Genomic DNA, 13,488 nt, shown 5'->3' with positions numbered 1-13,488 from the left:
TAGAACTCAGGAAATACATGTGCGTTCTCTCTCTCTCATTGCCCTTCAGTCATAAGTAGCTCATAGCTGACTCTCCAGAAGAATTTTAAAGGCTGTAAAACTGCAAGGGAGGAGAAGGGAGCCCATCCTTCTCCTTCGGGGCAACTGAGGGATTCGAACCACAAGAGGTTCTCTGGGTTAGCGCTGCATCTCCCTTAGGACTCTGCCACCAGAGCTGCCAAGATAGGTATCGGGCGGCATAGTCATGCAAGAGAACAAAGCCCACCAAACTCCAGAATCTCTGCTAACAGTTTAACCGTGGATCTCAAAACAAACAAACAAACAAAACTCCAATAAACAGAGATGGTGCAGTGACTCCAGTGAAACAAATTGCCCTTTTGGGTAGTATATGATATACTTTTTAAAAGACAATCCTTTAAGGAGTATCTTGCTCAGAATAATTTATTCAACCTTGGACACTCGAAAAAACGAGGCACCAACCTATGAGGAGAGAATCAAGAGAAACTATTTTAAATCCTTTGTGCGTGCTCCATCAGCGAGTGAAATCAGCTGAGGAAAAACAACTCAGGAGGGAGGAAAATGAATTCTTTAGTATCTTTAAGGATAAATACCTATCCAATTAATAAGAATAACAATAGGGGCCTTGCTAATAAAAAAAAAGAGGTCCACTGGGGGGGAAAAACAGATTGTTGGATGTTTTAGTCTTTTCTCATGGTCAAAGGAAAAATTAGTAGTTTTTTTCTTTGAAATTAAAATTAATAAATGAGTTGGTTTTTTGACATTAAAATGAGTAAAAAGACCCAACAAAGCAGCACTAATATAGAGATTTTATTTAAATTGTATTGAGTTTTTACAGCACATTGTATGTTTGTCACAACGCGACTGCACAGTTTGGATTTTTGGCCACATCATGTCACTTACACCCACAAGAGCTCTGAAAGGAGTATTTGATGAATACATCTGAGCTGAGAGCCCAGTCTCTCTCCAAGGCCATGCAGTTTGTTCACTGATGGGACAGTCCCTCCAACAGCCACACAAAGTAGACAGATACAGTCTCTCTAAATGACACTATCTTACTCCCCCTGAAATTGGGCAGAGTTAAGTGCAATGAAGGTTACTTAAAAAGCCACTCATGATTGGCAGTAAATCTGAATGATTGAGAAAATGCTTAGACACACATTTTATGTATCAGAGACAAGGAATATTTTGTTACTTTTTCAATGATTTCAGGAATTTCTCAGACACAAAATCTCCATTATTCCATCTAAATGAGAGGGAAAAAAAGTTCTGCTAGGCTGACCTAAATATGCCAAAACTTTTTAGGTTACATCCATGGCAAGTATAAAAGCACAAATGCTTCTCTGTAGGACTGAAGAAAAATGTCAGAACAAATAGCAATTCTTGTTCTAAATGTAGATTCTAGTTCTTTTCAAATGATTTTTTTTTCTTGAAAGTAGCAGTTAGATGACTATCATAGTTTTAAAACAACATAAGCCTAAATGTAATTCATCTTTTATACACCAAAAAGAAAATGTACAAAGAAACTGTAGTAGTTTCATTATAGGCCCAGGAGACTGTATCTGTCCCAACCACATTACATGGCTATCACTGTTATCTTTTGGTTAAGTGCCACTGGTACATATTAAGATGAAAAAAATAATAATAATACAATGTTTGGTCCTAATGGACACATTTTCTCTCCCAATTTTGGTATCAATGCTTTATTCTCTTCTGTTTGGGTTCCATTGTTAAGTGCACAGAAATAGACAGCAGCATTTGTACTGAAACCCTCACATACCAAACAGCATAATCCAGGAGGTAAAAATCAAATGCTAAATTCTACCCTCAAGGTGTCAAGTGTTCAGGATAAGAAGCAGTGTGACCCAGAGGAGGCAGCAGCCAAGGGAAAGACAACATGGGAGAGGTGGATGATGGGACAAAACAAAAATGTTTTCTTTTCATGCCAGGGAGAATCAAGGTGTAGCTCCTGTGTTAGCACCAAGACAACTAGGAAAAGTCTGGTGCAAATGATAGAGGACAACTCAGCAGATACTTCACAAGGATCATTTTTCGCTTTTCCCATTTCCTCATTTTTCACAGTGCATACCTCAAGAGCTGCCACTGAGTTAACAGAGGCCACTGTCTTCACAGCTCAAAAGAATTTTTGCCAGAGTTTTCTCCTCCTCTCAAAAATGTCGTATTCCCTAGTACTCTCCTCCCTAAACTGTATGTTCACTGATGCTGTTCGATGACCCAAGTGAAAAATACACCAAAATCTCCACTTACTGAACCAGTCTTTAAACCAGACTCCACCGAAAAACAGAACTAATACAACTAGAGGAAGTGCCTCTAAAGACTGAGCCTTCATGCACAGACACAGAGCACAGAGGTGCGGGGTATAGTTCATCTCAAATAGGACAGAAATTCCTATCATATATACTATAATCTGCTTTTTTCAAGGTGGAGGAGAGATGGGTCTGGTTATCACTTGGAGTTTGGTTATACATATGCCTTTCTATTGCTGTTTGGGGCACTTTGCACCAGGAATTATCTATGAAATCATCACTTTTGTAAGCCCCTGGAGAAAGAAGCTGGAGTGACCAACTCAACACTAAGTTTCCAGGCTCTGGGTCTAGATCAAGACCCTTACCCCAAAGTAAGGGTCTCAGTAGAGGACCTCCTGCCAAGTTGGAATTCCTCTGCTCCAGTCTCATAGAATCAAGGAGGATTTCTCAAGACGGCATCTTTGAGCTCTGTGATTTCATGAGCCACAACAAGGAACCTTCAAAACTACACCTGAAGCAGATCCTCCCTTCAAACCTGCTAAAATTGGACAGGTCATCTTCTCTGGCATTCAGCTGGAAGCTGTAGCAATGGGCTTCTTCAGATGTTGGCTCATGAGTTCCCTGGCACGAGATACTTGGATGTGTTCGTAACATGAGTTACAGACGAGAACTGGGTCATAGAGTTGTTGATCAGGAATGGGCAGCTTCAGGTGGCAGCATCCAGCACAAAATACATTCCCACAATTTCTGTCATAGCATAAAGAAGGAAAATTAATAAAAAATACCAATACACTGAATATAAAAAGTTTGGAAGGCCTTACATGAGTAAATGAAGAGAAAAATACACAGAACATAAAAATATTTCCTACAAAGTGATCATTATTTTCAGCATAATTCAGAAGTTTTTCCATTAAGAAATATACTACATTGCTTTATGAGCCGTTCTGAGTAATCTGAAATACTTTTTTCAGCATTTTTAAAATTTTTTTATTCTTTTATTTTATACTATTTATAAAATTCAAATATATTACTTATCAGACCAGATTCTTCCAATTTCCCTCACCCCACCCCCATCAAATTGTACAACCCCATGATTAATCCCCCTTACAACTTCATCCCATGCTTCCACCCTCCCCGTGTTGGATCTTCATGCTCATTCTACAATAATGGTTTTATACAATATTTGTCCTTGTGAGACTTGAGTTCATTCAGCATAATGCTCTCCAGTCCCTTCCACATTAGATAATAATTTGAAATAGTTTCTTACCTGCAATGATGTCTTCGTTTGGCCAACCAGAATTCACAGTCACAGTTATAGCAATGCGATGCCATATGATCAGGAACCCAGCGAGTCACCTGACAGAAAACACAAGAAAAACTTTCAGGTCTTTGTCAACAGAACAGAAGGATAACATTTTAAAAAGGAAAGCACCCCAGGAGAAAATAACACAGTCTGTCTTTATAGCTGGCCTCCCCTTGCTTACACAGAAAACATTCATCTTTGTGAGAGCTTGTTCTATAGATTATAGCTCATCTTTTGAGATAAATGATCACTCCCGCTCACTGGCTTGTATAATGTATTCCTGGACATACCTCAGTTTCTTTCTTATCAACAGGTTCCCAGCTTGCTTCTGAAAGGCAGTCTTCACTGTGATCAGAACCAAAATCCTCTGTGTCACTGCCATCTGACTCCTTCAAACACGTCTAGAGAGAAAGCAATTATTTTCATCATCACTAATATTTAGTGTTTACTAGGTTTCAGACACTGTTCTAAGTGCTAACATGCATGCTCGTAATTAATTCCTCACAACAATCTGATGATGCCTATTATTATCCTCATTTGACAAATGCTGAAACTAAAGCAGTGAACTAGTTAAAGAGCTGATTAGCAGTAAAGCTGAGATTTCAACCTTTAAAGTTGAAATACCTAAAGTATTCCAACTTTAGAGGCACGCTTTTAACCAATATGCTATACCAATATGTAAAAAGACTATCCTATTCACTGTGGTTTAACAGAATAGGCTAAAGAGTAACTGCCTGTTTGGCAAATCAGGCTTTCCTGGAATATAGGTACACCCAGCCATTTATATACTGTCTATAACTATCACCACAGAATAGTAAGGTAGAAGGGCTACAACAGTGAACACATGGCCCACAAAGCCCACAAGTTTTACCATCTGGCATTATACAAAAATGTTTGCCAACCCTTGCTCTAAATGATCATCTTGGATAAGAAGTAATGAGCCACACCTCAAGAATTCTTAGCAGAGAAGCAAGCAGCACACAAATGAAATGCCTTCACAGGAGAGGATGTGCAGATAACACATGGTGGGGAAGCAGGTGGCTCAGGGGCAGCTGAGACTCCCTAAATGGTCCTCATCATCTCTCATCTGAATTATTCAGAATGTCCTCATCAGCCTCCCAAGTGTTTCACACATTTGACACACTACTGCTAGAGTAAAATAATAGCCTTAAAATACAAATCTGATTGTTACTCTCCTGAGGATAAAATCTTAGAAAAGACACATGAGGCTCTCCATATGGACTCTAATTCCTGTCTACTTCTCCAGTATCACCTCCCAACATACTAACCAACCCTTCCTAACAGTAGCAGCATGTGTGTATGTAGGCACATATGTACACGCACCCCTTCATTCAAACTAAACCAGAGGCAATGCTCCTGAAAACTGTTCTTGCTGTTCACTATTTAGCTAAATACTATACACTCTTCAGCATTCAAGTAGAGTATTACTTTTTCAGTCTTTCCTAACTTCTGACCCTGCCTCCATGCTATGCATGCAGCCTGATACTCGGTCTCATTTCATCTAACATTTACGATCATTTTCATTGTCTGTTCCACTAGGCTGTGAGCCCCATGAGGACAAGGAATGTGTCTTTCATCCTATAGTCCAAGCACCTGATAGATACACTGGTACGTAATAGACACTCAATGAAAGAGTGCTGATGAAATGCCACGTTGGATAGTGAGAATGAATGGATGGTAACAGATGGATACTTACAAAATCATCCTCATAGTCCATGGGGGGCTCTGCCGGAGGGGCACAGCAATGACGGATATCCAGCCTCATCTGAAGCTCACGCACCTGACGGCGTAGCTGTTCCACCTCCTGCTTGTAACCTGCTTCAATCTGTCGTAATCTATGCTGGATCACATCCGTGGGAAAGGGGAGTCCATCATCATCCAGGTAGAGAGGAGGCACTGGAGAAGGGCAGCTCAGGGGAACAGACTTTGTACTAGAGACTTGCTTTGGGTGACCAGACAACCACATCCGATTCTTTCCTCCTGGGCCAGTACAATGTCCGCTGGAATGACTAGAACAAACAGGTGACTTCACACCTTCCCTCTGAGCCCACTGGCCCCCAAAGCAGGGCCCTGTTGCCCGTATCTGCTTGCTGTTTGACTTCTTGTTGCAACAGCCATAGGACAGCAGCCGCCGAGGAGTGATCTCTCCACTTGGGAATGAAGTAACCAACCCTTGGAAGCTGTCCCAGTTGGACCCTAGAAAAGAGAACTCACTGATCTGGCTCTGAGAAATTGTCTTTCGAACCAATTCCAATGGCATTTTCCCAAAGCGAGGATCTTCCAGTAATTGCCCATTCCTACTAGTCCCTCTTTTGCCAGAATCTTCCTCTTCATGCATCAGATCTGGCACAAAACTGGGGTGTTCCTGGTGGGAGGTACTTGCCACAGATTCTGGTGGATCTTGGTTGAGAGAGCCAGGCCTTCGGCCCAGAGGAGTTTGGCAGGCAGCATTCACTGGGTTACAAAGGGTGCCCAGACTGGGATCTGAAGCACAATTGGAGGGTACATCAGGTATGGAGTCTAGCTGGGCTTGCAGGGAGGCGTCTATAAGGCAGTTCTGGGAAGATGCAGGAAAATCACAAATTCCATCACCCTTGCTGACAATGACCTTAGAAAAGGCACTGACAGCATCTATTTCAAGACAGTGTTCAGATGGCTCCTCCCTGTCACTATCCAAAGTCCTACTCAGCCCATCCTGGGCAGGAGGGTCTGGGGCTGGTACCTTAGTCTCTTCCAAGTCTTTGATCTCAAGATCAGATGTGCTGCTCTTCACTTCCTGGGGCACTGCGGTATTAAGCAGTTTGTAACTTGGAGAACAACTTTTGTGACTCTTGAAAGGTTTATTGCTCAAGTAGTCTTTCTGGCTGCTAGATGGAGGGGGAGGAAGACCTATTTCTCCTACAATCTGCTGAGGACCTCCTGCCCCAGCTTCCACCAGTGTTGTCTCTGCTCCTTCGGGATTGCTGTGCCAGGGCTCCAGGCCTCCTCTCGCCTCCTGACAGTGGTTATTTAGGTTAGGGTCACTGGATGTGCGAGTCAAGGGGCTGGCTGTGTCACAGGCAGAAAGAAGATCATCCATGGATCTGGTTTTAGGCAATCTGGAATTAGAAACACATCTCCAAGTCAGGAAATGGGAGCCAACTCTAATCTAAAGAATCAGGTACTAGAACAATATCCATGCTAGAGTTCGAAAGAAATAATCAGGGGAGCTCTGGTGGCCTAGTGGCAAGGAGCTGCAACTACAATCCCAGAGGTGAATGGTTCCAATCCACCAGATGTTCTGCCGGGTAAGGAGGGACAATCTCCTCCTGTACCAGTCAGATCTGATTTAACGGTACACGCACACAAAAATAATAATTAAAAAAAAAAAAGAAAAAGAAAAAAGAAATAATCAAGAACATGAACTCTGTGCTAAGCTTTTATCAGTCATTTTCATGGTTGAATTCAGTGGCCCAGAGAAGTTCAATATTTCGTATAAATCAGGAGTGCCTATGGATTTTTTTAGAAATACAAACGGGACTCATCCAAGAGCTAATGAGTCCAAGGGCCAAGATTGAAGTTCAGGAATCTGTATTCTTAAAATTTCTCAGAGCTGATAGTCTTGTGTCACTTTTTATTTTGAAAACTTTCAAACATAAAAAAGGAGTAGAGAAATTTCATCTTTTCACCTATAAAAGGTTCCATACAGGTTTCAACACTTCTGACTTTAAAAATATCTGCGGCTGATCCTTTTCCGGTTCATGAACATGATGACTGGGTGTTCACGCTTTTGTATGACATGTGCTGCTCTTAAACTTTGTTATGACATGGGCATATTACATTACCCATCTGGCCGGGTAGTGGGGGGTGGGGGTGAGGGTGAGGGGAAATCTGTGAATGACTGAATGAAAATGCAATGATTTGTAAACTTGCATTCAAAAAGATTATTTTTAAAAAAGGAGTTAGAGGAGAGAATGTAAGAACATGCATAGAACCTTCACCCAGATACTTTCCCAACACCTTGTCATGCTCCACTGCTGATTCAGTTGTGCACACACATTCTAGTAAGTAATGCCAGTTGAGGGATAAGGACAAGAGTACTCAAGTCAGCTAGGGTGGTATGAACAGAGAAGTGAGATTTGAGCTGAGCCTAGAAGAACATGTTAGATTTCAGTGGTTGAAGAAGAAAGAAGGAAGGGCATTAATTTGGCAGAACTAAAACTAAATTAGCTCCCTAAATCATTTCCCTAAAAACTTTGTACTACTCATTTTCAGCACATTTCCCCTTTGCTGTCATCTAATATTTTCATCAACCAGCATTTATCTATTTCTCCCCAAACTGGTTCTTCTCAGCTTTTCAATGTAAATCATCAGTACTAACATCAAGTTTCTAAGTTCTGAACTCTGGGAACCTGTTTCTGACCCATACTTATCTTTACTCCTACCTTCCAACATTCAGTCAATTCCACAGCCTGCTAAAGACTTTTCCACATTGTCTCTGAATTTAACCTTTTCCATTTCCAGGGCCTCTTCTCCTTATAATCAAATTATTAGAAAAGTCCTACCTAACCTAATAACACCCTGCTTGTTGATCAGTTTTTTAAGAATTCAACTGCCACTACTGGCAACTTCAATCTTTTCTCCGTCTATCATAATGCTGCTTATTGATCCAGTAGTAAGGATTTCTGTTACCCGTATTTATGAACATTGTGGTCTTTGATTTGCAGTAAGTGCTTCACGTCTTCTTTATGTTCTGCAAGCAAGGTTGTGTCATGTGTATAATTCAGGACGCATTCCTCTAATTCTAAAGCCTACATGACAAGGGTCCCTAAAAGTGGACCCATCTAGACTGTATAAATTTTCACTCAAATAAATAAAACCTATAGTTTAGGATGTTGGGTTTTTTCTTTTCCTTTTTAATATTAGCCAAAAGTTTAAATTTATATTTCAATTAAAAAAAACCCAACCGTTCAGAAAATAAAATCCCAAACTTTAAATTATGTGACACAGTCTATAGGGAGTTGCACTGCTAACCAGAAAGCCACGCTTCACTGGCGTATAGAATCCACAAACAGTTCGGCAGGAGAAAAATGGACAGTCTTCTGTGCAATCTACAGTCTCTTATAAACTCCGACTAATGGGTCATTTCAAATGATTATGAGTTGTTTCCAACAAACGACAATGAGGGGGTTTTTTTTAACAAGTATTTTCATTTCTAGACATGTATCTAACTGAATACTATTACAAATACAAAGACATATACATAAAGGATGTTCATTAAAACATTCCCCTGTGATGATAAAGGAGAGAAAAAAAATAGCAGTCACCTAATTGACCACTGTGAGGCTGGGTATATAAGTAACAATTCACTATTAATTCTGGAATACTGTGCAGAATGCTCCTTGGGAGCAAGGATGTTAAGAGTTCATCTTACCTACTTTGAACACATTATCAAGAGAGACCAGCTCTGAAAAAAAATACCTCATTCTTGACAACACTGAGAGTCAGCCAAAAAAAAAAAAAAAAAAGGAAGACCTTCAATGAGATAGATTAACACAATAGCTACAATAACAGCAACAACTATGAGGCCAGCATGCTCAGGACTGAACAAGGATTCTTTATATTGTTCATGGGTTACTATGAGTTGAAACCAACTCACTGGAACCCAGCAACAACAACGTGTAGCTGTACGACATAATAGGTTAAGATCATCAATTCCACTCCTAGGAATACACCCCAAAGTACTGAAATCACAGACACAAACAAACTACTGGTCATTATGGTGCTCTTAACAATGGCTAAAAAATAAAAACAATCTCATCATCTACCAACAGATGAATGAGTGATCTAGTATATACACACAATGAAATATTATTCAGCTATATAAAAAATTAATTCTAAAACATGACACCGCATTAATGTACCTTGAAAACATTATGCTAGATCAAACAAGCCAGACACAAAAGGAAAGACGTTATGATTCCATATATATATGAAATACCTAAAATGGGCAAATACATAGAGATAGAAAGTAGATTTGAAGTTACTAGGAACTTGTGAGGGAAAAAGAAGAAAAAGTTATTGCTTAACATACACTGAGAAGGCAAACAACAAATGCTGGCCAGGTTGTGTAGAAACTGGAACTTTATTCACTGCTGGTGGGAGTGTAAAATTGTGTAACCACTATGGAAAGCTGTATGGTGCTTTCTCAAAAAGTTGCAAATAGAAATACCATTTGACCCTGCAATTCCACTACGGGGAATATACCCAAAAGAAACCATAACTGCCACCCAAGCAGATATATGCACACCCATGTTTACTGCAGCTTTGTTCACAACAAGAAAGAGTTGGAAACAACCTAAGTGCCCATCAACAAACGAATGGCTAGAGAAGCTGTGGTATATTCACACAATGGAATACTACACATGAAATACTATACAAAATGGGTGACCCTGGAGGACATTATGCTGAGTGAAATATCTCAGTCACAAAAGGACAAATACTGCATAGTGCCACGGTTGTAGAATAGGACTGACATAGGGGTTGGGGGAAGACTGAGAAAGATGGGATAAATAATATATACTGCATTGAAACAGATGGAGAGAACTGTTTAAAACAGATACATGATTAGGTATTATTGTCATGACAGGAGTGTACAATAAAGGTTGCATAGTACAGTGAACTTGTGGAGAAGGATTGTCTAACAATGAAAGAACTTCTCTTTTACTCTTAAAAAGGAAGAACAAACTGGGGGGAGGTGTGGGCAGGAAGAAAAGTGCAACAATGAATGAATGAATGGAAACAAAAAAAACCCACCACCATACACTGAGAAGATAGCTTTAAATGTGCTATAATAGGATGACAGGTGCAATATGAAAAGAAAAAAATTCTACAACAGTATGTAAAATATGATTTGTTTCTAAAAAGAGTTTCTCTAAAAAAATGAAAAGTGCTCTGTGGTCTGGTGGGTAAAGAGTTGTGCTGCCAACCAAAAACAGGCAGTTCAAATCCATTAGTTGCTCTGAGAGAAAGATGAATAATGTCCCTGTGTGCAATTTATGTAGCCTCTGAAATCCTGCCGGAGGATAGGCTTTGAGTTGGTTCCAACTTGATGGCAATGAACAATATACGTAACCATATTGATGTATTTATTAATGTAATATAGGCACCAATGTGTCAACAGTGGCTATCTTAGAGACTAGAATCAAGGTGGAAGTTTTTGCACTTTCTAATTCTACATTGTTTTATAAATTATATTTTGTGGTGGCGGTGTTGTTATGTGCTGTCAAGTCGCTTGCGACTCATAGCGACCTATGTACAACAGACCTAAACCCTGCTCTATCCTGTGCCAATAGCACTGCCTCTGACACACCCATCCCGATCACCCCAGTCACTGAATCAATCCACCTCATAGAGGGCCTTCCCCTCCTGCGCTGTCCCTCTCCAAGGACCGGTCCCTCCTTACAACATGTCCAAAGTATGTCAGACGAAGCCCCACAATCCTTGCCTCCAAGAAGCAGCCCGGTTTAACCCTCTCCAGGTTGAATCTGTTTGTTTTCTTAGCAGGCCATAGTACATTCAATACTCTTCTCCAGCACCACAGCTCAAAGGCATCAATTCTCCTTCTATCCTCCCTAGTCATTGTCCAACTCTCTGATGCATAACAAGTGATTGCAAAGACCTGTATCAGACACACCATTGCTCTTTAGTACTTTGGCGAAGTCCCTAACAACTGACTTTGCAACCGCAATACGTCTTTTAATTTCCTGGCTGCTGGTGCCAATAGTGTTGACTGTAGAGCCAAACAGACTAAAGTTGTTAACAATCTCAATCTCTTCACCATCCATCCTGATGTTGCCAATTGGTCCAGTGGTAAGAATCTTTGTCTTCTTGATATTAAACCTCAATCCATATTTTGTGTTATATTGTTTTAAAAATTTTATCTTTAGTAAGAAAACATTTCTTTAACCAACTTATAACTTAACAAAGTAGTCCCTTCTTACTCTTCAAAATACCTCTACATAAATATTTAGCTAAGAGATAATGTTTATGTATCTCTAAGTTCTGGCCTCTTTTCTAGAACAAGAAACCCTCTGGTACCTTATGGAAACTAATGCTGGTCATAGTCAAGCCCATTCCAACAAACCTTCCTGAAACAAGTTTTGTATCACACAGCATGAGAGCAGCTCCAGAATAGAAGGTAACCATTCTTAAGAAGGGACCTTGAAAATACAGTGTACCCCAGGTCAAGCGTCTCTTGCAATCAACTCCTGAAGATGCTTTAAATATTCCCCAAACCAAAGAAAACAATATTTATGCAAAGTGTGAAGCAGTTGCTATCATCCTGGCAAGGGAGGAGAGGGGAAGAGGGGCTTTTCTTACCTGTCCAGAGAACGGCCAGAGAACTCCTGGCTCTGAGTCACAGGGGAAAGGTAAAGATCCATGTTTTCCTCCCCTTGTGTGCATGGAGATGAAGCTGGCAGATAAACAGCTGTCCAGAGGTGCAGGGCCCGAACATGACACACGGGATGCAAGACCTAGGGAAGGAGCATAATGCTAGTGCTTGGGAGATGTCCCAGTTGTTCTTGCTCTCTTGTGACTGAATTGAGCTCTGTGTTTCCTCTACTGATTTATCAATTCCTCCTAGAAGATTTCCAGGAAACACCTATAGGATAAGAACTTGACTTACCATGTCTGCGCTCGGTGTATAGAGGAAGTTATGGAAGTTCTTATTGCCAGCTCGTAGGAGAGCCCACACAGAGCAGGTCCGCTTGTAGATGTTGCGCTTCTCTCGCTCACATGGATTATTGGCCAGAAATGTGCCATAGAGGCAGGAATAGGTGTGCTGAACCAGTTTTACCTAGAAAGCCAAGATGTTTTTCATCTTGAGGTCTCAGGCCAGCATCCCCTACCACCCTAGTCACAGGTTTTCAGCACTTACCAGGAATGCTTCATTAAACTCAAACAGACAGGGGAACTGCTTGAGCAGCTGATGAACGGAGTCAAGCCACTGGAGGAACACAGGACATTGTTCATTTTGATCTTCTGCATTCTCCTGGTGGCCACAGCGATCTCCAAATTTGTGCCCAAAATCCAGCCAGTCGGACTCCACTAACACTTGGAAGCCCTGCAAAGAAGAAATTGCCTAAGCCTTGTATCTCTCTGGAAAGGCTGGTGTGCTGTGCCCCAGTGGACTTCCCAAAGCAGAGAGCTCACAGTAACCAAGAAAAACATGACCAATTTCACACAGAAAAGCTCAAAGCCACCAGCATCCTCTGAGATACCCAAGGCAGTCAGAGGACTCAACATCTCACCAATGTTCCCTTGTCTTTTTCCCACCCAATCCCTCTCAATACCTCCAATGTCCTATAATATGGGTCCAGCAGTATTTTGGCCAAGGCTACAATCTGTGGCGTCCGGTCCCAGCCATCCGAGCAGTGTACCAGCACAGGCCGGCCCTCACGGTCTACTGTATTCGCCACCAGTACAGCCGCCTTCAGCATCACTGACAAGTGCTGCAGCCATTTGGTGCTCTCCAGGGCAGACAACCAACTATACAGGAGCAGAAATAAAATCTGTCACTAAGGTAACAACAGTCTCTCCACCATCCCACAGCCAGGTAGAAAAGAAAAGCCCATGGGGGGGGCTGAAGCTAAGAGAGACTGAGCCCGTGGCATTTTTGTCAAGAGATATCCAGCAGAAAGAGAAGTCAAGACAGGGCTTGGAAGAACCTAGAAATAGACCCAGCTAATCTATGGTCCTGTACCCCCTCTCTGAGCAGCCCGCCAAACGAATGTCGCACAGTTTTTTGGCGTCTTCGATTACATCTGTGGAAAGAACCGCTGGAAAAGCTTAATATCAGCTGTGAAAACTAGGCCCGGAGCTGATTGTGGAACAGAC

General features: G+C 41.2%; 1 protein-coding gene across 1 annotated transcript in view; it reads right to left on the bottom strand.

The window, feature by feature from the left end:
• Nucleotides 1-808: 808 nt before the first annotated feature.
• The window catches only part of MTMR4 (myotubularin related protein 4), a 29,913-nt gene continuing 17,233 nt past the window's right edge, over nt 809-13,488 (bottom strand). Inside the window, exons 12-19 of the mRNA XM_006889239.1 lie at nt 12,945-13,140; nt 12,530-12,715; nt 12,278-12,448; nt 11,971-12,125; nt 5,306-6,707; nt 3,879-3,989; nt 3,553-3,641; nt 809-3,032 (exon numbers count right to left, since the gene is read on the bottom strand). Of these exons, the coding sequence (XP_006889301.1) occupies nt 2,855-3,032; nt 3,553-3,641; nt 3,879-3,989; nt 5,306-6,707; nt 11,971-12,125; nt 12,278-12,448; nt 12,530-12,715; nt 12,945-13,140 (2,488 nt within the window). The 3' untranslated portion in view covers nt 809-2,854. The remainder of the gene's footprint in view (nt 3,033-3,552; nt 3,642-3,878; nt 3,990-5,305; nt 6,708-11,970; nt 12,126-12,277; nt 12,449-12,529; nt 12,716-12,944; nt 13,141-13,488) is intronic.

This window comes from Elephantulus edwardii, unplaced genomic scaffold (assembly GCF_000299155.1).
Source record: "Elephantulus edwardii isolate Elephantulus edwardi_28Jun2011 unplaced genomic scaffold, EleEdw1.0 scaffold00077, whole genome shotgun sequence".
NCBI lineage: Eukaryota > Metazoa > Chordata > Mammalia > Macroscelidea > Macroscelididae > Elephantulus > Elephantulus edwardii.
Note: the sequence above shows the minus strand (reverse complement) of the source record. Positions and strands in the feature narration are given on the sequence as shown.